This window comes from Castor canadensis, chromosome 16 (assembly GCF_047511655.1).
Source record: "Castor canadensis chromosome 16, mCasCan1.hap1v2, whole genome shotgun sequence".
Classification (NCBI taxonomy): Eukaryota; Metazoa; Chordata; class Mammalia; order Rodentia; family Castoridae; genus Castor; species Castor canadensis.
In genome coordinates, this window is record NC_133401.1 from 29,501,554 (window position 1) to 29,524,480 (window position 22,927).

The 22,927-nt window shown below is 52.1% G+C and overlaps 1 protein-coding gene across 5 annotated transcripts; it reads left to right on the forward strand.

Annotated features, from left to right (window-relative positions):
• The first annotated feature begins 9,990 nt into the window (after positions 1 to 9,990).
• On the forward strand, positions 9,991 to 21,923 carry Znf444 (zinc finger protein 444). Of its 5 annotated transcripts, none has more exons than XM_074058498.1 (5): positions 9,991 to 10,068; positions 11,827 to 11,861; positions 16,035 to 16,374; positions 19,689 to 19,797; positions 20,944 to 21,923. In XM_074058498.1, exons 3-5 carry the CDS (start codon positions 16,063 to 16,065, stop codon positions 21,516 to 21,518), a joined length of 996 nt encoding a protein of 331 aa, XP_073914599.1. In that variant the 5' UTR covers positions 9,991 to 10,068; positions 11,827 to 11,861; positions 16,035 to 16,062; the 3' UTR covers positions 21,519 to 21,923. The 5 variants fall into 5 exon arrangements, with proteins under 5 accessions (XP_073914599.1, XP_073914598.1, XP_073914600.1 ...); XM_074058497.1 differs by having other exon boundaries at positions 10,002 to 10,097; XM_074058496.1 differs by lacking the exons at positions 9,991 to 10,068; positions 11,827 to 11,861 and adding exons at positions 13,192 to 13,373; positions 14,049 to 14,228.
• Positions 21,924 to 22,927: the final 1,004 nt, after the last annotated feature.

Below are 22,927 nucleotides of genomic sequence, written 5' to 3' on the forward strand. Positions count from 1 at the left end.
ACGCACGCGCACTCCCCGGCCGCGCGCCCGCTCACGCCCCCCCACCGCGCGCACGCGCACTCGCCCTCCCAGCCGCGCTTGCCCTCCCGCCTTCCCACCCACCCCCGTCCAAAGCCCGGCTTCCCAAGGCGTGCCCACCCCGGTCCCCAGCGCACGCCCCCCGGGCTCGCACCCGCCCTTACCTCCTCGGCCCCGGGGCCGCCGCACCGCACTCCTCCTCCTCTCGCCTGCCTCACGGATGGTGGCAGCGGCGGCAGCGGCGACTCAGACCCTGGGGTCAGGGGGACGGGCGCCCAGGCCGGAAGTGACCTTCCCGGCCGCTTCCGCCCGCTCCGCTCCCCCCCCTTTCCCCCTCCGCCCGGGCCCGCCAGGCCCGTCCTTGCCGCTCTAGGCAGGAGAACCCCGCGACCCCTGGCCGCCACCCCGCCCCCAGCTCTATGGTGCCGAACGGCGCCTTAGGGCCCCACTTCCGGACGCATCTAGGACCCTAGTCCTCCGTCCCCGCTCTATGGCGCCTCGCGCCGAGGGGCTCCAGCCCCGCCCCTCCCAGGACAGCAGGCGCGGCGCGGCCCGTTAGGCGCAGACTTCCGGGTGTCTCGACGGCCGCTCGCGCCTGCGCGCCCAGCTGCCCGCGGGGACGCTCGCGCCACCCCGGTCCTCCTGTAGTCTCTATCGTCGTAACCCCTTCCGCGCCGGACTGCTCCTGACCCGCGCTGGGCGCCTGGACAGCTCGTTCCCCACGACCTTGACCCCGCAGCCACTGGACAGAGAGAGAGGGCTGCGCTTTAGAGGGCTGCACCTGTTTGTACTGCCCTTCTCCTAACCTCAGTTTCACTACCACCACCTGTGCTGGACCTCCCCCTAGGTCCTAACAATTACTAGGGCCTGCAATGGGTCCTGTCTCCATTCTGCAGAGGACAAGAGGACGAGCTACTCAGCGAAAGTGACGCACCGGGAATGGCAGGGCTTGGGCTCGAACCCTCGAAACCTGGCTCCAAATGCGTACCTTTCACCGCTAGTGTCCATATCGCCTCCTAGAACGAAGATCCATCATAGCAGCTATGAATTCACTACTGCCCGGGTCAGGTGGGCGTCTAGTGAGCTATCACTGCCCGTGAGCTGCAGGCGTTAGTGACTTTCTGGTATAAAACACATATTTTACAAAAATGGTCCACACCATAGTGTCCTCGAGGGCTGGGCTCTCTGACCTCTTACCTGTTTTGTACTTTGCTTGCTCTTATACCTAAGCTGCAGGTTATTTATCGTCTGCTATTCATTATCATTTTAATATCGTCATCGCTGAAACAGCCACGAAGCTATGAACACCTGTCTCAGACTCACGGCCTCATCTGTAAAATGTTGGGGGTGGGGGGTAAGAGACGCCGCAGGCAATGCCTGCTGCAGTTGTTTAATTCGGTACCTGACTCACAGGAAACGAGTTACAATGGCAGCAGCGATCACTTACGGCAGGATATTTCTATGTATGTGTCTACTGTTCACCCTCAAGTCTCAGTCCGTATATACCTAACGTGTGAGTTGCTGACCTAATACCTTTTCAGGGGAACAAGGAACAATGCTGTTTTAAGTGTGCGGGTAAATAGTAAGATACATGGACTGGAGGCATGGCTCCAACAGCAAAGCACCTGCGCCCCAAGTTTAAAACCCAGTCCCAAAAAAAAAACTTAAAATCAAGAAATCACAAAGGGAATATAAAGGTAAAAATTTTGTGTGTATGTGCAGTGGAATATTGTTTAGCCAGAACAAAGGAAAGTAAATTCTGGTGGATACAACAACAGATGAACCTTGTGAAGTGAACTAAGTTCATCAAAAAAAAGAAAAATAATATAATATTTGTCAAAAAAGACAAATATTATATGATTCCACTCACAAGAAGCATCAAATTCACAAACACAGAATATAGAGTGGTGACTGCCAGAGAGTTAAAGGGGGGGAGGGGAGGAGAAGAATGGGAAGTTAGTGTTCAGTGGACACCAAGTTTCACTTTTGCAAGATGAAAATGTTCTGGAAATGGGTGATTGTTTTAATTGAACAAGAAAGTGAGTGTAGCTGGGCGCTAGTGGCTCACACCTGTAATCCCAGCTACTCAGGAGGCAGAGATCAGGAGGATCGAGGTTCAAAGCCAGCCCCAGCAGGTTCAAGACCCTGTCTCGAAAAACACCCTTCACAAAAAAGAACTGGTGGAGTGGCTCAAGGTGTTCAAACCCCAGTAGTACAAAAATAAATAAGTAAAAAGTGCAATTAATACCCCTGAACAGTACAATAAAAAATGGTTGAAACAAAATTTTTATGTATTTTACGTATCTCTTGCCACAAATTTAAATATTTTGAAAGTGTAAAGAAGAAAAGAAATGCCTGTTAATATGACCACCCCTCCTGGGCACAGACTTGGGACTGACAGGCTCTGGATCTGAGGGCTGCCTGGTCGCCCACAGTCTGCAGAAGGAGAAAATGAGGCCATGCAGAGAGGTGAGAGATGGAGAAAGAATGGGCAGCCAAGTTCGGGTGGCCTGGCAGTGAGACTAAGGTGCCCACTGTGCCTTACTAAGGTTGAACTTTCCCGCTCTTCCTTCTGAGTGCAGCTCTCCATGCTCCTTTGGGAAACCTGATATTGGCCCTCAGATAATTCCACCTGGGTTTCTGTCACTTGTAACCAAAAGAACCCTGAGTCTCCCAGAGCACTCTGTGTATCACAAGCCTGGGTCAGTGTTGAACAGGTGAAGATGAAGGAGGCCTGTGGCTAGGTATCCCTGTGCTGGCAAGTCAGCCTCCAATGTCTCTACGCTCACAGAAATTCCCTGGTACAGTGCTTGTAATCCTGGCTACATGGGACACAGAGATGGGAGAAGTTAGCAAGACACAATCTCAAAAAGCAAGCTGGGCATAGTGGTGAACATCTATAATCCCAGCTATGCAGAAGACGGAGGTAGGAGGATCAGCATCCAAAGCCTGTGCAGAAAGCCTGAGACTCTATCTGAAAAATACATAAAGCAACAGGGGTACAGCTCAGATGGTAGAACACCGGCCTCGAACTGCCAAAAAAGAAAGGGAAGGCAGGGGTGTGGGGGGATATTCTTAATGCATTCACCCAGGGATCAGATTGCTCTTTAGAGCCCATTGTTACCCCCTTGTATTTTCCTCCTGAGGTTGTCACCTCACACCAAGTGCCAGGAACAGCTGCAGTTGGCAGATCAGAGATGGAGGGTGTGCAGCTGTTGAAGAAGATTCCTGTAAAGTCTGCCCTCCCCCCACACACATCCTTTCAAATTCTTTTAATTAGCAACCAATTCTTGAGTTTTCACCAGGAATTGTAAACTTATATTCTTAAACTTCACCTCCACTCCTTCCCTCCACACCTAAGAGGAGGTGTGGGCCCTTATTCAAGTATGGACCTCAGGCCTGTGACATTAGTGTCACCCACAAGCCCATGAGGAATGCAGAGTCCCAGGCCCCTCCCTGCCCCTGGCTGTGTCAGAATCTGCATTTTAACCTTGTCCCCCAGGGATTCTTACCCACGCCAAAGTTGAGATGTGCTGGTAACAGGTAAATTACAGCATGCCCTGTTAAATTTGAATTCCAGGCAAACTATGATTTTTCTAGTATAAAAATGTCCCAAACTTGTCCAAAAAGAGTTGGAACCATTACCGCAAGATGAAATTGCTGGAGGTGCTCAACTCGGCCTCTAGGACACTTCTTTGTGTGGCTCTAGCCCACTTTTCCAGGCTCCTCAGAAACTTCTCTACACACCTGAGACCAACTGGACAACAGCCACAAAGACCCAGGATGCTCCCAGGAGTGTGCTAGCTAGTTCCACATGTCTTCCACTCATTCCCATGCATCCTTTAGCCACAGCCAAGTGAGGGGCCTCCCCTGTGTGCCCACCACCCCCTCATGCCATCCCCTTACAGTAATGGCATCCCACAGCAACAAGGGCAAAGCCAAGACTCAAACCCAGGCTGATTCATGAAAGCATAAATACCCATTTCTTCTTTAAGAATGAAATGCTCGTCTCTAACTACACTTGTTAAACAATAAAGAACAGATGGGGGTGGAGGACTGCCATGATGGTTCATACTTGTAATCCCAGCATTCAGGAGGCGGAGACAGGATGATCAGTAGGTGAAAGCCAGCCTGTCTTGAAACTCAAAATAAAAAGCGGGCTGGGGATGTGGCTGAAGTGGCAGAGCACCTGTATAGCAAGTGAAAGGCCTTGAGTTGAAACCCAGTACTGTGAAAATAATAATTATTATAATTAATGAATAAATAAAAAGGATTGGGAAACATAGGTCATTGGTAGAGTGCTTTCCTACCAATCTTGAGGCCCTGGGTTTAATCCCCAGTACCACAAAAATAAATACGTAAGTAAATAAAAAATAAATAAATGTAGAAAGCCCCAGGTGAGACTGGAGGGGTGGATTGGCTATACACCACACTTCTTATTCTCTGAAACTCCTGATGGCAAGTAGAAAAAGGCTGACCACACAAAACACTCAAGCCCCTCCTTAACCATAGACCTTGTTTTCCTTTAGTAAGGATAAGAAACTGTGCACCCTTCAGGCTTCCTTCATGTTGGCATTGACAAATTGTCCTGATGTAAATAAACTGTAAAACCTGTTACCATTCCTCTTCTGGGGGTGGGTTGTTGGCAGAGCTATAAAACATGCAGGGTAAACTCCACAGCCCTCCTCTTATCTGTGGGCACTTATTTATCTGGGGCGGTTTCCCTTCAGTATCACGCAACATAAAATGCTTGGGTGCCTGGTTCCACTTCTCACATCCCCCTGGGAGGTGGTACTAGTCAAGTGGCCTGACCAGCACCTTCAGCTCCCTCTGAAGGGAGGAAAAGGCAGTGGGGACAGCAGCCTTTGAGCCTATCCAAGCCCCTGCAGGTGACTGGCACAGGCCTCTGCCACCCCCCATGTTGCTGGCAGTGGTTTGATTGAGATTCTTCCTTGACAAAGGTAATGGGGTCTTGCCAGGTAGCCTGGGTTGGTTTAGAACTGCCAATCCTTCTGTCTCAGCCTCCCAAGTGATGGGATTACAGTGTGTGCCACAATGCCCAACTTTGGGTTTTTTGTGTGTTTTGTTGTTTTCAGAAAGTAGATATAAAGCTTTAATTCCCCATGGGCATTTCTCTGAGGATGCTTTACATTAGAAAGAAACTGCTTCATATTTCTTCATTTTTACAAAGACAGTGTTCTTTATGGTACTGTGAACCACACCAACATAGCTTTTTAACTAGTTAAGTAAGCATACATTACACATATCGTGACCCACGGATTAAATGCAAATATAGAAGTCGAGTACATGTTAGAATGTTTAAATAAAACAAGAAAGGCTAAATGCCTTCGCAAGTACACATATTGACTTTTATTCTAGACATCATATTGCAGTGACAATTGTAATGAAATAACCACTTGTAGAAGACAGTTCATTCAGACTCATGACACCCGATTAAGAGAGCGTTTTTAACAACACAGTACATGCTGCTGGTTATCTCTGGACTCCACATTTGTGAATCCACATGCTCGCTAAAATGAATACTGGGTGAGTTTGTGGCTTTCCCATCACTCACAGGCAAAGCGTTGAGATGGTGCCTTCTTATGGCAGGCCTCTCCTGCACATGGGACCCTTTTCACAATCTACTTACTGCATGTGTCCCACACTTTTCTGCTTTTTCTTGGTGTTTCCACTGTGTAAGAGCCAATCACAAAAGGGCCATGGTGAGCCCCAAGGAAAAGATGACATGTGCTGGGCACAGTGGCTCACACCTGTAATCGCAGTTATTCAGGAGGCAAAGGCAGGAGGATTAAGTTTTGAGGCCAGTTTGAGCAAAAAAGGAAAAAAGAAGGTATCAGGACCCTGTCTCAAAAACAACAGCAAGCCAGAGCCAGTGGCTCACACCTGCAATCCTAGCTACTCAGGAGGCAGAGATCAGTATGATCATGGTTCGAAGCCAACCCAGGCAAATAGTTCAAGAGCCCCTATCTTGAAAACATCCTACAAAAAAAGGTTGGTGGAGAGGCTCAAGGTGTAGGCCCTAAGTTCAAGCCCCAGTACTGAAAAAGAGAGATGCCATCTCCAAAATAATCAGAACAAAATGGACTGGGGGTATGGCTCAAATGGTAGAGCACCTGCTTTGTGAGCGTGAAGCCCTGAGTTCAAACCCCAGTCCCACAAAAAAGAAAATCACTCTGACCTGAATTACAGGGCTGCTGGTCATGATTTCAATGCTGTGGATCACAACACACATCAAATAGAGTGTCTAAACAGAAGCATTCACAAGACAAGGCTATGTATCGATCAGCTGATGAAAATGTGGCCAGAGCTGCCATGGCCCCTGGCCTGCACTGCTCCCAGAGCTGAGGTCAGCATTCCTGCCCTACCAACTACGCACAATGTAAACTCTTCTAGATGGGAGTCCACTGTGAGTTTGTTATAATCTAAACTTAATGAAATGGGCCAGAGTGGCAAGAGTGAATGGGTGCCCTGATTCTTAGAAAGACAAGACATGGCCAGAAAGGTGGCTCACAACTGTAATCCCAGGCACTTGGGAGGCAGAGGGAGGAGGATCCTTTTTAAAGGCTAGCCCTGGGCAAGTTAGTAAGAGCCTATCTCAAAAACCAAGCTGGGCATGGTGGTACACCCCTGTAGTTGGGAGGGAAAGATAAGAGGATGGTGGTCCAATTCCCCAACCCCATCCTCTCACTATCTGAAAATAAGTAAAGCAAAAAAAGGGGGGAGCTGGGGATGTGGTTCAAGTGGTAGAGTGCTGGCCTAGCAAGTGCAAAGCTCTGAGCTCAAACTTTAGTACTTCCAAAGAAAGAAAAAGAGAGGGAAGGAGAGAAGAAGGGTAGGAAGAAAAGAAAGGAGGAAGGGAGGCAGAGAAGGAAGGAAGGAAGGGAGGGAGGAAGGAAGGAAAAGACCTGGCTCAGGTGTCCAACATGTGGGGTTTCCCGTGCTGGGCCCTCAAGGCACAGTCACAGAAGGCACCAAACTGGGGTTTCCCCCGGGTTTCTTGGATGCACAAACTTTAGCTGTGGCAGCATTGCTGGTATCACTGGGGACACACCCCTACTTGCTCACTCTTTTAGGGTTAGCCCTCACAGGGTGAGGCCAGTGCTCCTGAGCATGGAGCCACTTGCAAACTCCAGTCCTTGTTACCCTCACCATGAGCATCTAATGGACAAAGTGACTGCATGTAAGTACAGAGGGTGAAACCAGCAAATGGTCTCCATTCCTCCATTCCAGCATCTCACCTCCGAAGGGAGGGACCAACCCACAGAGCCATCTGGGACCACCACAGCTGCCTTTATCATCTCACCTATAGTTCTGATTTCAGAACAGTTCCAGGGCCCACAACTGACTACTTTCACCAAAGCTGCCTCTGGACACCTGGAAACTAGAGGAAAATCCCAGGCACCCAGGGCAGGGAACCTCATCTGTCCCCAGTCTGGCCGACCAGGGGGCCAAAGAAATGAGGAAACCAGGGTGAATATATTCAAAGTGCATTTTATGCACGTATGGAAATGTCAGGAGGAAGCCTCTCACTACCTACCATTTAACATACGCTAATTTCAAAAGAGGACATGAAGGTAATACATCTTCCTTTATAAGTAAGAAAAAATGAGGAAATTAAAACCAGTGTGCTGGTTCCCATCCAGGTCACAGTGCTCCACTGCAGGTTCTGTAGGAGACACCTAAGTTCATAACAAGATTCCAGTGGCTCATGCCCACTCGGGAGGCTGAGACAGGGGGATCTGAGGTTTGAGGCCAGCCTGGGTAAAGTTAGCAGCACCCTGTCTCAAAAGCAAAATGCAGAACAAACCGGCTGGGGCCTTGACTCAAGTGGTAGAGGGAGACAAGGAGGGGGGAGGAGGAGGAGGGGGAAGAGGGGAGGGAGGAGGAGGGGGAGGAGGGAGGAGGGAGGATAGTCAAAAATAACACCACACAAGAACAGCAGAAACCACTAACCTCAATTCCTGAACAACCCCAGTCCTTCCCCATTGGCAGCCAGGCTCTCCGCCTCCTGGACCGGGATTATGCAGAAACCCAATGTGTGCGGTACCCATACTTTACCTGGTTCCTCCTCAGGAACTTGACCCTCTCTGGGACTCTCACTGGAGCCCAAATGCTCTCCATGGCCGCCTCTTCCCACCACAGGGCCATGATCCTGAGAGGAAGGCGTCCACCCTGCTGCAGGGAGCCACGCGCACCCAGCCATGGGTGACAGCAGAGGGCTCTTCTACCCCTTACCCCAGTTTACCCGAATCGAATCCCCACCCCCCCACACACACCAGAATCGGGGGTCTGGAAGGGCATCCGTCCAACCCAGCCTCCCCAGAGAGAGGCGGGTAGGACCAGGGCCGCGGGATCCTCCCCCGAGAAACTACGCGTCCTGTCCCTGTCCGGCCCAGTCTGGCCCCTGGCGTGGTCTGTGCGCCTAGGAGGACCGCGTCCCCAAGCGGCGGAGAGGTCCCACAGATGCGCCAGGCGAGGCCCGCTACTGGCTGTGAAACCTGGCCTGGTCCCCCCTGGAGCCTGTGCTTTCTAAATACGCACTCTATCTCCTCAGTAGCTGGGGTTACAAGCAAATCTTTCGGTATTTTATTCTCGTTACACTTGAATGGGCCTCGCCTGTGCCATGCCCACCTGCCTCTCCAGCCTCACTCATCCCAGCTGTGAAATCCGCACGCTTTGATGTGCCCCGTGTCTTCCAGGAGAGCATGAGGGTGGGATGAGATCATGGGGGATGCGAACCCATTATTAAGTAATTCGTTTATTAATTTAATCCAAACATCTCCCGGGGCCCTGGGCTCCAGACAACACAGCCTTCCCCTCCCTCCCCAGGACGTCCCGCTTCGGGGCACCGAGGGACATGGCCACTGCAGCTTGCTCATGCTTCCCTCCTGCGCTCACGTATTCATCCATCATTTGTCCAATAAAGACAACCTGACCCCCTCCTCCGCGACCAAACCCTGGCCCTGCCCTGGAGTATCCCGCTGCTTCAAAGCACCATTCACACAAAAAACGTTAATTATTATTTTGAGTAATAATTATAGCAGTGCTACAAAAGAGCAGAGAAGCGTTAGGAGGGTATGAGCTGAATTTATTGCCAAGGGAATTCTCACCCTTGGGAAGTTGGGGGAACAACCACTTTCCTCCTGCTCTTCCTCATTCCCCGCGAAGCCCCAGGCTGGGAGCAGGGGACCTCAGGCGGCAGGACATGGTTTCTGTTATGGAGTCCCTGGCCTGGGACTGTGCAGTGCAATCACAAAAAAAAGAGCATGAGATGGGGAAGGAGGGCGGCCTGTGGAAGCTCAGCTATGGTGTGGGAAGGCTTCCTGCAGGAGGGGGCATCTGACCTGATCACTGAGGGTGCTACCTGGTGAAGAAAAGGAAGACGTTCCAGGGAGCCTTCCATCCCTTGTCAATGCTTGTGGTGCATTACACACCCCTGCAGAATGGTGCGTAAGGACACTACACACATCATCATTGCAATGTGTTGTGAACAGGACCCAGCAAAAGCCCCGTGTTTGCAAAAAAGATGGCCTTGGCTGAGCATCAAGCCAAGTGCTGCGCACGGTGCACCACACGGGATGTAATCCCACGAGGCTGGCCCTGGATGTGCGGTCCTTTTAGGTTTCAAGAACAGACAACTTGAGCCAGAGTGGCTTGAGGCCGCTCACCATGTCATGAAGGACCTACCCAGTCTGCTCCCCCCTTCCATCCCAGGTAGAGCTCCAGCCACCACCCCTTCATGGCACCCAGACGGTAGCACGCTTAAGACGTCACCGCAGACAGAACAGGCAGGACGATCTTTAGCTCCGGCTTACCTCTTTTAAGAATGGGGAAAACCACGCCCACAAATACCTCAGCCAATCCATCTCCACATTTCCTTAGCCTCCACCAATCACTGGCAGGGATAGCGGACGGGCTCTGATTGGCTTAGACGGGTAAGGCCCTGCTCCGCCCACATCTCCGCCGGGTAGTTCGGCCAGGCGTGAGTTCTGTTCTCGTCCGCGGCCTCGCGTCCCCAGCACCCGCACAGTGAGTGTATCATGATGTGTCTGATACATGTGAGTGCAACAAAGAGGTAGACAGACATTGTTCCGCGGGGAAATTAGCAGTTTTGCTAACACGTACGTGGGCGAGGGGCCACAGTCACTTTTGCATCCGGCTTGGGCTTGCCTTTCTTAGTTACTCAACCTAGGTGAAGTAAAAATAGCCAGTGTTAAAACTCCCACCAGGCAATGTGCTGGAGGCTTGCAGCGTTATCAGCTCACGAATCCTCACAGGAACACTGAAGTGTGCAGGCGGGATGCATGGGGTGGGGGTGGGGGTTCCCCTGGAGACTCCTTAAAACAAATTGCTGATCCTCTGCCTGAGTTTCTGGCCAGAAGTTCACATGACCAACAAATTCCAGGTGACGTCTGGAGACCTGACTTTGAGAAGCCCCGTGCTAGAGGCACACAGTGAGCAAGTGTGGAAGTGCAGTTGGGCTGACAGCCTGTGTGAACCTTGCACCTAGCTTATAGGCTCCTGCCCAAGCAGGAAAATTCGCCCAGCCCACTCGCTGAGCCCTTCGCCAGGCTTGCAGCTTCTGCCCCGCTCCCCATCCCCGTGTATTACATGCACAAAGGCCGATGGAAGAACTCTGGGTCTGAAGGGGTTAGGGCCTGTGGGGGACTGTGCAGGCCAGGATCCAGGTTTGCACTGGAGGGATTTAAGCAAAAGACACACATGACCCTATTTATGTCTAAAAAAGAGCTCTCTGGTGAGCAGATAAACAAAATGCCCTATTTTCATGCACACGGATATTTTTATTTATTGATTTTTGAGGTGAGATCCTACTAGGTAGCCCAGACAATCCCCCTGGGATTACAGGTGTGCCCCACCATGACCAGCTTAAAAATGAAATTCTGATACATGCTACAACATGGATGGTAAGCTACATGAAATAAGCCATTCACCAAAGGAAAAATACTGTATGATTCCATTTATGTGAGTTAACTAGAGTAGTCAAGTTCATAGAAACAGAAAGTAGAATATTTGCTGGCAGAACTGGGGTAAAGTGAGGGAGAGGAAAGTTACTGTTTAATGGGTGAGGAGTTTCGGTTTTGCAAGGTAAAAATGTACTGGAGGTGGATGGTGGATGCACAACAAAATGGATGTACTTAAATGCCACCAAACCACACACTCAGAAGTGGGAAATACACTGGTGATGTAGCTCAGAGGTTGAGCACTTGCCTAGTATGCACAAGGTCCTAGGTTCCAACCCCAGCACTGTAAAGCAAAAAGTTAATATGGCAAATTTCGTATTATGTACACGTTACCACAATAAATAAATAATTTAAAAAATGCCTCTGGCTGTGTCCAGATAAGGCTGGGTACAGGGGTGGAGAAGGCTAGAGAGGACACAAACAATATTCAGGGAGGTCACAGGGACTTGGACCAGGTGGTAGTGAGGGGGGTGAAGGTGTGAATAAAGTCCAATTGTCTTGAAGGCAGAGCAAAGGGGACCTACTGTTAAGAGTAGATGTGGGGGTGATGAAAAGGAGAACCAAGGGTCACCCTTGAACATTTGGGTGAATGATAGACTTGTATTCTCTTTGAGCAGTGCTGGGATTTGAACTCAGGGTATTGCACTTGCTAGGCAAGCACTCTATCACTTGAGCCACACCTCCAGCTCATGGACTTGTGTTCTACCATGGTGAAGTTGTGGAAGAAACAAATTTCTTTGTGGGAAGGGAAGAGTGAAAAATTCTCTACTGCCCACCTTAGGGGTTTTTTTGCTTGTTTTTGCAGCACGAGGATTACACTTAGGGTCTTGCACCTGCTAGGTAAGTGCTCTACCACTTGGGCCACAACTCCAGCCCATTTTGTTTTTATTTTATTTTTGAGACAGGGTCTTACTAACTTTGCCTGGGCTGGACTCAAACTCTCAATACTCTTGCCTCAGTTGAGTAGCTGGGACTACATTCCTTCAACATCATACCTGGCTGCCACCGTAGGTTTGAGATGCCTTTTAAAAAATCCTGTGGGAGAGCCAGTATAGTGGTACATACCTGTAATACCAGCACTTGGGAGGCTAAGGCAGGAGATCACAAGTTTGGGCTATATAGCGAGATCCTGACTCCCAAAAAAAAGGCCATCAGTTTCGAATGTAAACGAGATTAAGGGATCTAGGAATAAAAAACGAGGAATTAACAGGAGGAGATTTTAAAAACGTTCTGAAGGTGGATGGTGGTGATGTTGCATAGCAAAAAGAACAAATGCCACGGAACTGTGTTTACAGGTGGCCACGTGAGGAGGCTGGTCATCAAGTCGTAAGTCCCCTAATTAACAGCTCTAAAGCCCAGGGCAAAGATGCTGTCCTGCGAATTTGTAAAGACAATACCAATTTCCGCTGAACGACTGCAAGCTCTGTGCCAGTCGCTGTCCCCGTTACGACAAGGGGTCTCCCATCTGCCCGGCCGGGAGCCGACTGCACCGTGCACCTCCACCCAGGAGACGCAGCTGACCCGCCTCTTGCACTTCCATCTCGAGACGCGATGGGGACCCATCCGGGCCGCAGGACAGGCAGTGTTCTCCCCTCGTTCACAGGAGGGGAGACTGAGGCCACAGAGAGGGCGGTACTGGTCCCAGCTCGCACAGTGAAGGCCGAGCCAGGGCTCCCACGTCGGCTCATCTCCGAAGCCGCTTAGGTCCCGACTCCCAGCTCCAGCCTCCGCACTGTTTAGTTAGGCCCGGGCGGGGGAGTGGCGTTTCCTCTTCTTCCTCTTCCTTGCCGTGATTCTAGCTTCCAAATTCTCATTTCCCGAATGCCGGGCAGTGCCCAGCCTCCGCCAGTCTCCGCAACAACGCGGCCATGGATCCACCTACTCCTTCCCTTGGCTAATCTGCGCATGTTCCTGGGCCGCTCGCGAGCCAATGGGAAGCTTCCGAGTGCATTCTGGGAAGCGTAGTCCAAAGCTTTGGCGTGCTCAGTTTGTGCCTGCGGGGGCCAAAAGGGAGTAGGCCACGCTCCGGTGCATCTTGGGAAGTGTAGTTTTGACGCTGGTATAGGCTCAAGAAGGGGGACACACTGGCGTGCACGGGTTGTCCCAGGAGAACCAATAGGAAGCCAGTTTTCCCACGATGCTTCCTGGGGAATGTAGTTCTTGACGAAACCGGGGACTAGGGGAGTTGTAGAATAGAGCGCGCGCCTCCGGTTGGGGAGAGGGAAAGCGGTGGTGGGAAGGGGGACGGGTGAGTTTGGCGCAAAGCCTGCCGGGGCATGGAGTCCCGGTGAGCTTTTGTGCGCATGTGCGGGAAGGTGAGGGGGCTTGAGGGACCTCGCCCTGGAGCGTGAGGTGAGCGAAGAGGAAAGGAGGGAGGGACTGGGGGATTAGGGGCGGACAAACCATGGGGAGCGGGGCGGGGGCGAAGGAGGAAGGGATGGGGGAGTTGGTAGAGTGGATGAGGAGGGGGCTAGGAGGGGGAGGGAGAAAGGAAGGGAGGGGGAGGGGCTGGGGGCGGGCCGGGAACCGGAGGCTTCGGGGGTCCTGGAGGTGGAAGCGTAGACATGGAGTTGGGTGGGGCGCTGGGAGGGCGTGGGAAGCGGGAGTGGGGTCACGGGAATGCTGGAGACGGTGTAGGGTTGAAGCCGGATGGGAACCCGACCCTACAGAGGAGTCCGGAGCGCCAGGCCTACTTCGTTTTCCGGAGCGGTTCAGAGGAGGGCAGCTCTCCTTATGTGCTTTCGCATGTGTGCTTCCACCTTGTAGAGTGGACATTCGCCAGGACAAGCATCGCTGCCCTGTGCATTTCCTTCCCGGTTAAGAGCACTTGCGCCGTGAGCTTGTTGCACGGGACTAAACTGGTTAATGTGCAGGAAGGGCTTTAGAGACTGCCATGACCGGCAGAAGTTGCTTCTTCCCGGTGGACTCACCCTCTTTTTTGTCCTACTTGAACGCCTATGCCTTTTCTAATTACATTACGTACATGCATATGTCTACGTAGTTTTGTTTTTGTTTTCTTTTTGACAGGACTGGGGTTTGAACTCAGGGCTTTGTGCTTTGCAGAGCAGTCGCTGAACTACGTGAGCCACACCTCCACTCTTATTTTGCTCTGGTTATTTGGAGATGAGGTCTTGCAAACTATTTGCCCAAACTGGCCTTGAACCTCTATCCTCCAGAGCTCAGCCTCCCAATTAGCTAGGATTACAGGTATGAGCCACCATTGCCTGACTGTTTCTGTATTTTATTCTGGGTATGTGTTTCCCAGCATCTTGTCCTAGTTCTCCACAAGAGACTTAAGACAAAGTCATGATGGTAGTGAACACTGAATTGATTTGCCTAGGATAATTGCAGATGTCCTTCTCAGCCTTTTGTTTTCCTTGTATGTATCAATTCTCACTGGCACTATTGGGCCAGTGTTATTTTTCCTCCCCATTTTACAGCCAAGGGAATGGAGATGGATAAGAGTGTGTAAAGGTGCTGTCACACCTTGTCCAAGGACACATAGCTGGTAGGTACACAGGCCTCACAGTCAATATTTGTCCACTGGGCCAGTGGCTCTCAACCAGGGATGTCTGTCCTTATGAATTGTCCCTGGACAGCTGGGGATGGTTGTCCCCACCACATAGGGACACAGCCCACCATGTTGTACTCTGATCTCAGATTTTAGCCTCCAGATCCAAGGAGTAAATTGTTTCACACCACCCAGATATAACAAGGCCTGAGCTGAACTTACCTCTCAGTGGGAGGTCAGGGTACCAGCGTGGCCAGGTGGCTGGCCAGGGCCCCTTCCCCTTGCAGAGAGCCATGGGTTCATTGGCAGAAAGGGAGAAATAGCTCCCTTCCTCCTGAAAGTCCACAGTTCTGTGCCAGGTGGGTGCCATCCTTCTGACCTTGTTCAACCTTCACTGTCTCCTAAAACCACATCTCCAAACCAATCACAGTAGGGTTAGGTAGCAGCACATGAATTTGGGACACAGTTCCATCCACAGCAATTCATGAGAAGAGGCCGGGGTGTGGCTTCTGGTGGCATCCTGGAGTGTCTGCCCCTTAATGACAATTCTGATAGGAACTCATATTTCTTGTTACCTGCCAGGCCCTATTTGGAGCCCTTTTCTTTCTTTCTTTCTTTTTTTTTTAAATGTGGTACTTAAGTTATACCTCCAGTTGCTTTCGTTATTTTTTGGATAGGATTTTTTTTTTCTTTTGGTAGCACTGGAGTTTAAACACTCAGAGCCTCACATTTGCTAGGCAGGAGCCCTTACCGCTCAATCACTCCACCAGCTCATTGGATAAAATCTTGAATTTTTGCCTGGCCAGCGTGCCCTGGACCTCAATCCTCCTACTCATGCCTCCTCTAGCTGCAATTACAGGCACACACCACCAGGCCCATCTTTTTTGTTATTGAGATGGAGTCTTACTTTCTGTTGGCCTTTAACGATGATCCTCCTGATCTCCACTTCTCAAGTAGCTGGGATTACAGGCTTGAACCTCTGCCCCCTGCCTTTCTTATGTTTTCTTGTTTAATCCTCACAAGGAAACTGTGGAAGGCGCTTGGAGGTGACTAAGTTACCATGATGCCTGGGGTCACCCCAGGAAGGAGTAGGGCCCGGATTTGAGTCCCTTCAGACCTAGGAGGGGAATTTTTTTTTAAAATTTTAATTTAATTAAGTTTGAAAACAAGGAGTTTCAACAGAAAGCCAATGCTGGTAGACCTCTCTAGTACTTCAGAGAAAAAGTTGATGTCTTGGTGGCAGAACTAGGAATGTCAGGAGGGGCTCATAGCCACCCTTTCATCAGCACTAGAGTGGGCCCCTAGAGTGGGCCTTCTAGGGCTCCCGTCCTGCCTTTGGCCAGGGAGCAGGCAGGCAAGGGCAGCTCATCTTTGGGAAGGAAACCAAGGCACAGGGCAATGGCTCACTCCAGCTGTGCCTGGGACTCCACAGCTGCTTGCTTTTGACATGGGTCTCAGGAAAACCAGGCTGGCCCTTATATCTCTGATCCTTTCTCCTGCAGGTGCTGCCCACCTGACCCAGAAGGCCCAATGGAGGCCCCAGTGCCCCAACCCGTGAAGCAGGAGAGCCAGTCAGTGGAGACTCTGACCCTGGGCTCGCCATGGCACCGGTTCCGCCACTTCCACCTGGGGGATGCATCTGGGCCCCGTGAGGCACTGGGGTTGCTCCGTGCCCTGTGCCGCGACTGGCTGCAGCCTGAGGTGCACAGCAAGGAGCAGATGCTAGAGCTGCTGGTGCTGGAGCAGTTCCTGAGCGCGCTGCCTGCTGAGGTCCAGGCCTGGGTGTGCAGCCGGCGGCCCCAGAACGGCGAGGAGGCGGTGGCCCTGCTGGAGGGGCTCTGGGTGAGTGGTGGGAAGAATGAACAAGGCAGTATAGGAATATGCTCAGAACAGGACCTGGACCTGGCACACAGGTGCCACATCTGTGAGTAGTTGTTACTGCTTTGAGTTCATTGCCTCTTTCTGTGGCTTTAAAATGTGCTTTGAGGTAAGGATGGTAAAAGTGGGTGGTAGTTACTTTTATTTATTTATTAATTTTTTTGGGTGGGACTAGGGTTTGAACTCAGGGCTTCAAGTTTGCAAAGCAGGTGCTCTACTTTGAGCCACACCTCCAGCCCACTTTGCTCTGGTTATTTTAAAGATGGGATCTCATGAACTATTTCTCCAGTCTAGCCTCGAACTTCAGTCCTCCTGATCTCAGTCTCCCAAGTGTGAGCCACTGGCACCCAGTTAATGTATACATCTAGTAGAATAAAAAAATTCCTTCCATTGAACTCAGACCCTCACACTTGCTAGGCAAGCACTCTACCACTTGAGCCACACCCTGGGCCTTTTTGCTTTTAGTTTGTATGTCAGATCCCTATCTAGTGCTAACATTTGCCTGGGCTGGTCTCAATTCCCTACCTCTGTCTCATGAGTAGCTGGGATTACAGGCATGTATCGCTATATCCAGCCCTAATGTGTTTCCTTTTGATGGTGTGGCCAACTCTAGTTGGATGTGTACTTGGCCTTACTGAGGAGCTCTTTGTTTCTTGTTCACTAATGTGTGCCTGGTGCTTAACACAGCCCCTGGAACAGAGTAGGTGCTAAGAAAATGTTTATTTTGGAGGGAATAAATAACCCTTGCCCTGTCTTGACATGCACCATTGACAAAGCTGGGGAGGGCACAGTCTGCCTCCCCATTTCTGTTGAGAGAGAATATGATCTGGTCAGAGAGATCAAATGACCTGCCTGTAGTCACTCAGCTCTGGTCTCAGCATACAGTAGCTGGAGAGGATTATTTGAGACAGTGGGGGCAGGGTGTGTGCCAGCCTGGGAAACCCAAAGAAAGGCTGGTGGGTGGGCCAGGGAGCTGCAAAGAGGAAGAAGCAGCAATGGCCAGTGCCCAGTTAGCACAACAAGGGGGAGTGCCCAGGTCAGTCTGGCTGAGGTCAGGAATTAAGGGAAATTCTGGGGCTCCAGAGGCAGCGCATGGGAAAATAGCACAAATTAATAACTAAGTGTAAAAGCAGAAACTAGCAAAAAAAAAAAAAAAAAAAAAAAAGTCAGGGCATGTTGAGCAACAAAGCCCAAAACTTGTTCTCTGAGAAGAATAAGAGAGCTTGGGGGCGGTTTGGGAGGGGGGAGCGTGACTCAAATGGTAGAGTGGTAGAACATCTGCCTAGTTAGTGCAGGCCCTGAGTTCAAACCCAGTGCTGCATTAAAAAAACAAAACTAAACAACTCAGCACAAACCATTAGCATGTTGCCCGGGAACAGAATGAGATGACAAATGACCATTGGTGGTAAAAGCCAGTGCAGCCTGGACACTGGGCTCTGCTGGGGTTTGTACAACCTACACAGGCATGTGAAGCCTAGAGGAAAAAAATACGTTCATGAAGAAGCAGAGGATCTGGAGTCTGACAGCCAGAAAAAGGCATCAGGCCAGGCAGGCTGGGTGCCAGTGGCTCACAGCTGTAATCCTTACCTACTTGAGAGGCAGAGATCAGGAGGATTGAAGCCAGCCCAGGCAAATAGTTTGAGAGACTCTACCTTGAAAAAAGCCTATCACAAAAAAAGGGCTGGTGGACTAACTCAAGTGGTGGAGTTCAAAAAAAAAAAAGACATCAAGCCCCAACAGTCCTGTGTGTTTGCCAGATCTCCAAGGAATGGATTATTTTTACATTTTACAAATTAAGAACACAAACAGTGCCAGGTGCCACTGGCTCACACTTGTAATCCTAGCTACTCAGGAGGCAGAGATCAGGAAGATCACAGTTCTAAGCCAGCCTGGGCAAATAGTTTGAGAGACCCTATCTCGAAAAACCCATCACAAAAATGGGCTGGTGAAGTGGCTCAAGGTGTAGGCCTTGAGTTCAAACCCCAGTACCTCCAAAAAAAAAAAGAGGAACACAATCAGCTTATTTTTAAAGGCTGTGAACCCTCTTCCCCCCAATCCAACCTAGCTATATAAGGATAGCCCAAGAAAGCAAATGTTGTAGACCTGTCTCATTGGAACTAGACAGAAGAATCCCAAGTAGAAATCTGAGCTACTCGAATCCAGCCAGGGGTTGATGGACTGACACTTTGCAGCTAGGTGGGGTTTAACTCAGATACTCAAGGATGGCCTGTCATTGGTAAACCTACCAATAAGGTACAGAGACTTTGTAGCCTGAGATTAGAGTTGAAGGCAGGGGCCCAGCTACAGGTGGAGCCAGAGGATTTTCAAGGTCTGGGGCCATCACAGGAACAAGCAGGGGGACAGCGCCCATAGCCCACAACTCCCAGAGCTGCTGGAGTGGTCAGGAACCGGTTCACAGTCTACCAGGTTGAGAGCTGACCACTAAACTGTCCGTCCTGCCACCTCATACCCAGACCAGGCAACTGTGGACCCTTGTGCTTTCAGAACAGGCTGGGACTGCTTCTCATGAAGCAGGCCATCTCTGGCCACAGTCCAAAGGGCCTAAAACAGGTAAAATGTGACATGACCACTCAACTCCAGCTCCTCTCTCACCCATGAGCACCTGAGGAGTTCTGTCTTCCTGGGGTGTAAACTTTAAGGGATGATGATGACAGTGTAAAGAAACTTTTTTTCTTGAACCTGGGGCTTCCTGCCAGGTACCATCCAGCTCAGCAGGTGTCTTCTGTATTTTCTGGGAAAAGCTCTGGTTCTGATCTTACTTTGTGTTTTTCTGAGCTACACATAGCGTTTATGTCCTCTCCTGAAGTTTACACAAAGGGCATCGAGAAGCTAAAGTAAGATTTAAAGCATATGTATGAGTTATCTGTTGCTGTTTAACAAAATGACTCGAGTTAGGAGCTTAAAACTAGAAACACTTATCAGCTTAGGAAGCTGCTGAGGGTCAGTAGGTGGACTAGCTTGGGCAAGTGTATCTGACTCAGGGGCCCTCAGATCAGTTACGGTGTTGGGAGAGGGGGGGGCGGTAGAGGCTGGAGGATCTGCCTCCAAGGTAGCTCCCTGGCACTGTGGGGGGTGGAAGCCTCAGATCCTTGCCCTTGGGCCTTTCTGTAGGGTGGCTTGAGTGTCCACCAACACATGGCCAGCTTCCCCCACTGCACAGAGGGGCTGTGATGACTGGCTGAAGGTAGGGAGGAAAGGGAGAAAAATAACAACTATCACTCCAGTTTCTCCATTTGGGATGTGATGTCTCGTTTCAGGGCCCAGCGACCTCCCCAGATCGGTTGTCAGCAATGAAGGCATCCCGGGACCTGGCAGAAGGTTGTGGGGTCAGTGTTGGAAAGGAGGATAGTGGGATGACTCCCTTAGGTGAGCAACTTACCCCTTACCACATTTCTCTTGGGGACACCCAGCACTGGGACTCCATGACTCCCAGGCCAGGCAGGGATTGACCTCCTGCCCTTACCAGTCTCGGATGACTCAGACATGTCCCCAGCCCTCACATCAGGCACAGGATGGAGAGTGCTCAGTGACAAGTATTGGCTTGTTGGTGTGAGGCGGGCACCAAAACCCCACAGTGGTTCTTCCAGAGATGGGGCCTTTTTTCCCAGATGGGTCTCTCTGTGTAGCTGGCTGCCCTTGAACTTGAGATCCTTCTGCCTTCTACTCCCAACTGTTGGGATTACAAGTGTGCACCACCATGCCAAATGAGATGAGTCATTCTTACCTGCATTTTGCAACTGCAGATATCAAAGCTGTGGCCCTCCACATAGCCAGTCCCCACCTCCCCAAGTCTCAGGAGCACCCTCCCAGTTCCTCTCAGCCCCCTGGTATCATTGGCCAGGGTGTGATGCCTGGCCTGGCACATGTGCCTGCCTTGAGTTAGTTGTGAGGTCAGCACTGCCCAAACTGCACAGTAAAGATGAGGAGGGCTCCTCCCATGGCTCTTCAGAAAAAAAGAGAGTGGGGCAGCAGCCAGGGATGCTGGCTGTATGCAGGAAGAGGTTCTGCAGGGATGGCAGGGACACAGATGCAAGACCCAGCTCTGGGAGAGGAGGAGTGCTTCCAGGCAGAAGATGATCACCTAAGCTCATGATGTAGAACTGACCAAGTCTAGGTTGCTGGGTCTCAAAGGCTCCTCTGTCACCCAGTTGACTGCCCCTCCAGCCCATTGCCTACCTGTCTGCCAAGATCCACAGACACCACCCAGCCTTTTCCACGTAGTCAGCCCACCCATCCTTTCCTACTTGTCTGTCAGTTTCCCAGCTCTTGGTCTCACATCCCTCTATTTGCCTATCGTTCCTCACACATGTGTCCATCTGTCCCCTTCCCCTGCACTCATCCTCCTGTTCTTCACTGGGTACCGCCTTCCTCCCGCCCCGTGCTCCCGGGCGCAAGCTCGGGACTCTTTAATGCGCAGCTAGCACAGATGGTGGGTGGCCCTCTGTGAGCCGTGAGCGGCTCTGCCTGCCCTCCGATTGCTTGCGCTGCCTGACCCAGCGCCTTTCCCCGCAGGAGCCGCCGCCCCCGAGTCGGAGGCGCCGGCAACCGGGGATGCCCTGGCCGCGCGGCCCTACAAGCAGGAACCGGGCAGCCCCCCGCCGGCCCCGCTGGCGCCCGGCCTGCCCGTCTTCCTGGCAGCCCCAGGCGCCGCGTCCTGCCCCGAGTGCGGCAAGACGCCGCTGAAGCCAGCGCACCTGCTGCGCCACCGGCAGAGCCACTCCGGCGAGAAGCCTCACGCCTGCCCCGAGTGCGGCAAGGCCTTCCGGCGCAAGGAGCACCTGCGGCGCCACCGCGGCACGCACCCCGGCAGCCCAGGCCTCACGCTGCGCCCGCTGCCGGCGCGCGAAAAGCCGCACGCGTGCTGCGAGTGCGGCAAGACCTTCTACTGGCGTGAGCACCTGGTGCGCCACCGCAAGACGCACTCTGGCGCGCGGCCCTTCGCCTGCTGGCAGTGCGGCAAGGGCTTCGGGCGCCGCGAGCACGTGCTGCGCCACCAGCGCATCCATGGCCGGGCGGCAGCCAGCCAGGGGACCGCGGCACCAGGCCCCGAGGGCGGCGGCGCCTTCCCGCCCTGGCCGCTGGGGTAGTCGGCCTGCGGCCACCCTGCTACCACCCCTGCCCTGCCCTCCCTCCCTATGAGGCCTCGACCCTTACCCCTCCTGAGTGCGGTTCTCCTGCCCAGTGACGGCGTCCCCTCACTGCCCCCCTCCATCCCACCAACCTTTCCCCGACAGGAGCGCAGGCCGGCCCAGGACCCGGCCCATGTGGGAAAGGAGCCCCGGAAAGGAGCGGAGGCTCCTGGATGAAGGGAGGCTGAGGACAAGGGTGTGGGTCTTGTCTCTCTCCCAGGACACAGTGGGGACGTGGAAGAGGGGGGCTGTGGTTCTGAGAAACTATACCAGGGGCAAGGCTGCAGGCGCCCGATGAGATGTCCCAGAAGCGCGTCCCTGACAGTTCACCAGCATCGAGAGTAATAAAAGTGTCTAACTGCACGAGTTCGAAGCTCTCCTGTGTCGCACTGCGCGTTTGGGTCGCACGGCTGGGACACAGCACAATTCCCGGCCGTTCCGCTTCCATCCTGCCGAGCTGGAGAGAGGCGCGGGTTCAGGCATTCCCCAGTTGTCTGTCCACCTCCTTCTCTGAGTTACTGCTGTAGCTAGTATTAGAAATGGAAGAGGCAGAGAGACGATCAAATGCCAGTGCATGGAGTTATTGTTGGGGAAGGAACCTTGTGGAAGCGGCTCCCAGCAAGAGAGCTGCAGCCCACAGCCGCTTACAGACGTGGAGTAGATTCGGGGGAGTGGTCTGGAGCGGAAAAATTTTCCGCTGGGTGGGAAGAGTCTTCCGGAGTGGAGTCAACCATGCCAGGGGAAGCTAGAGGAGACAAGTGGTAACTAGGTAGATAAGGTGCTCGGCTTGGTACCCCCTGGCGAGGTGGTAGCTTGTCATTTCCTTGAGGCTAGATATAATGGTCTTTCCAGGAGGTGGTGAGGCGCTAGTAAGCTGCCTGCAAGAGTAGGGGGTCCAATCCTAACATGGCTTTTTGTTCATCCTTACAGCTAGGTCACTGCATTTCATCGGGGGACCCCTAAGTACCAGTGTCTCTTGGGTGGGCAGTTTTGCCAAGACAATCCTCTGGCTCTGTGAAGGAGGGGTTGGGACAGCTCTGCGGGCTCCCTTACAGTGTCTGCCTTCCCCAGCTCAGCAGTACCCTGCAGTCCAGGGTGATTCCTTCTATCCAGGAGGTAACCCCATGGAGTAGGTGCCTGGCCTTGGGAGGGGAGCGGGGTCTCTGGGCTGAACTCCCCATAGTGTAGCTCCAGTGCTGACCTTGGTGTCCTGGCATCTGCCTATACTCTGCCACTCGGCCCTCCACACCCCTGCTGCCAGTGCAGGGGAGGCTGGAGGTCCTCAGTGCCCATCCTGGAGGGATCTAGGGCTGGGCTGGCAATCAAATCAACGAGAGGCAGATGAGCAAGAAAGTGTACAAGTTTTA

What these genes read in the sequence shown, in the direction of transcription:
- Znf444 (XM_074058498.1), top strand. Translation starts at nt 16,063, where the DNA reads ATGGAGGCCCCAGTGCCCCAACCCGTGAAGCAGGAGAGCCAGTCAGTG. An exon ending in CCCTGCTGGAGGGGCTCTGG is followed by an intron (nt 16,375 to 19,688) that starts GTGAGTGGTGGG and finishes GTCTCGTTTCAG; the next exon opens with GGCCCAGCGACCTCCCCAGA. An exon ending in TAGTGGGATGACTCCCTTAG is followed by an intron (nt 19,798 to 20,943) that starts GTGAGCAACTTA and finishes CTTTCCCCGCAG; the next exon opens with GAGCCGCCGCCCCCGAGTCG.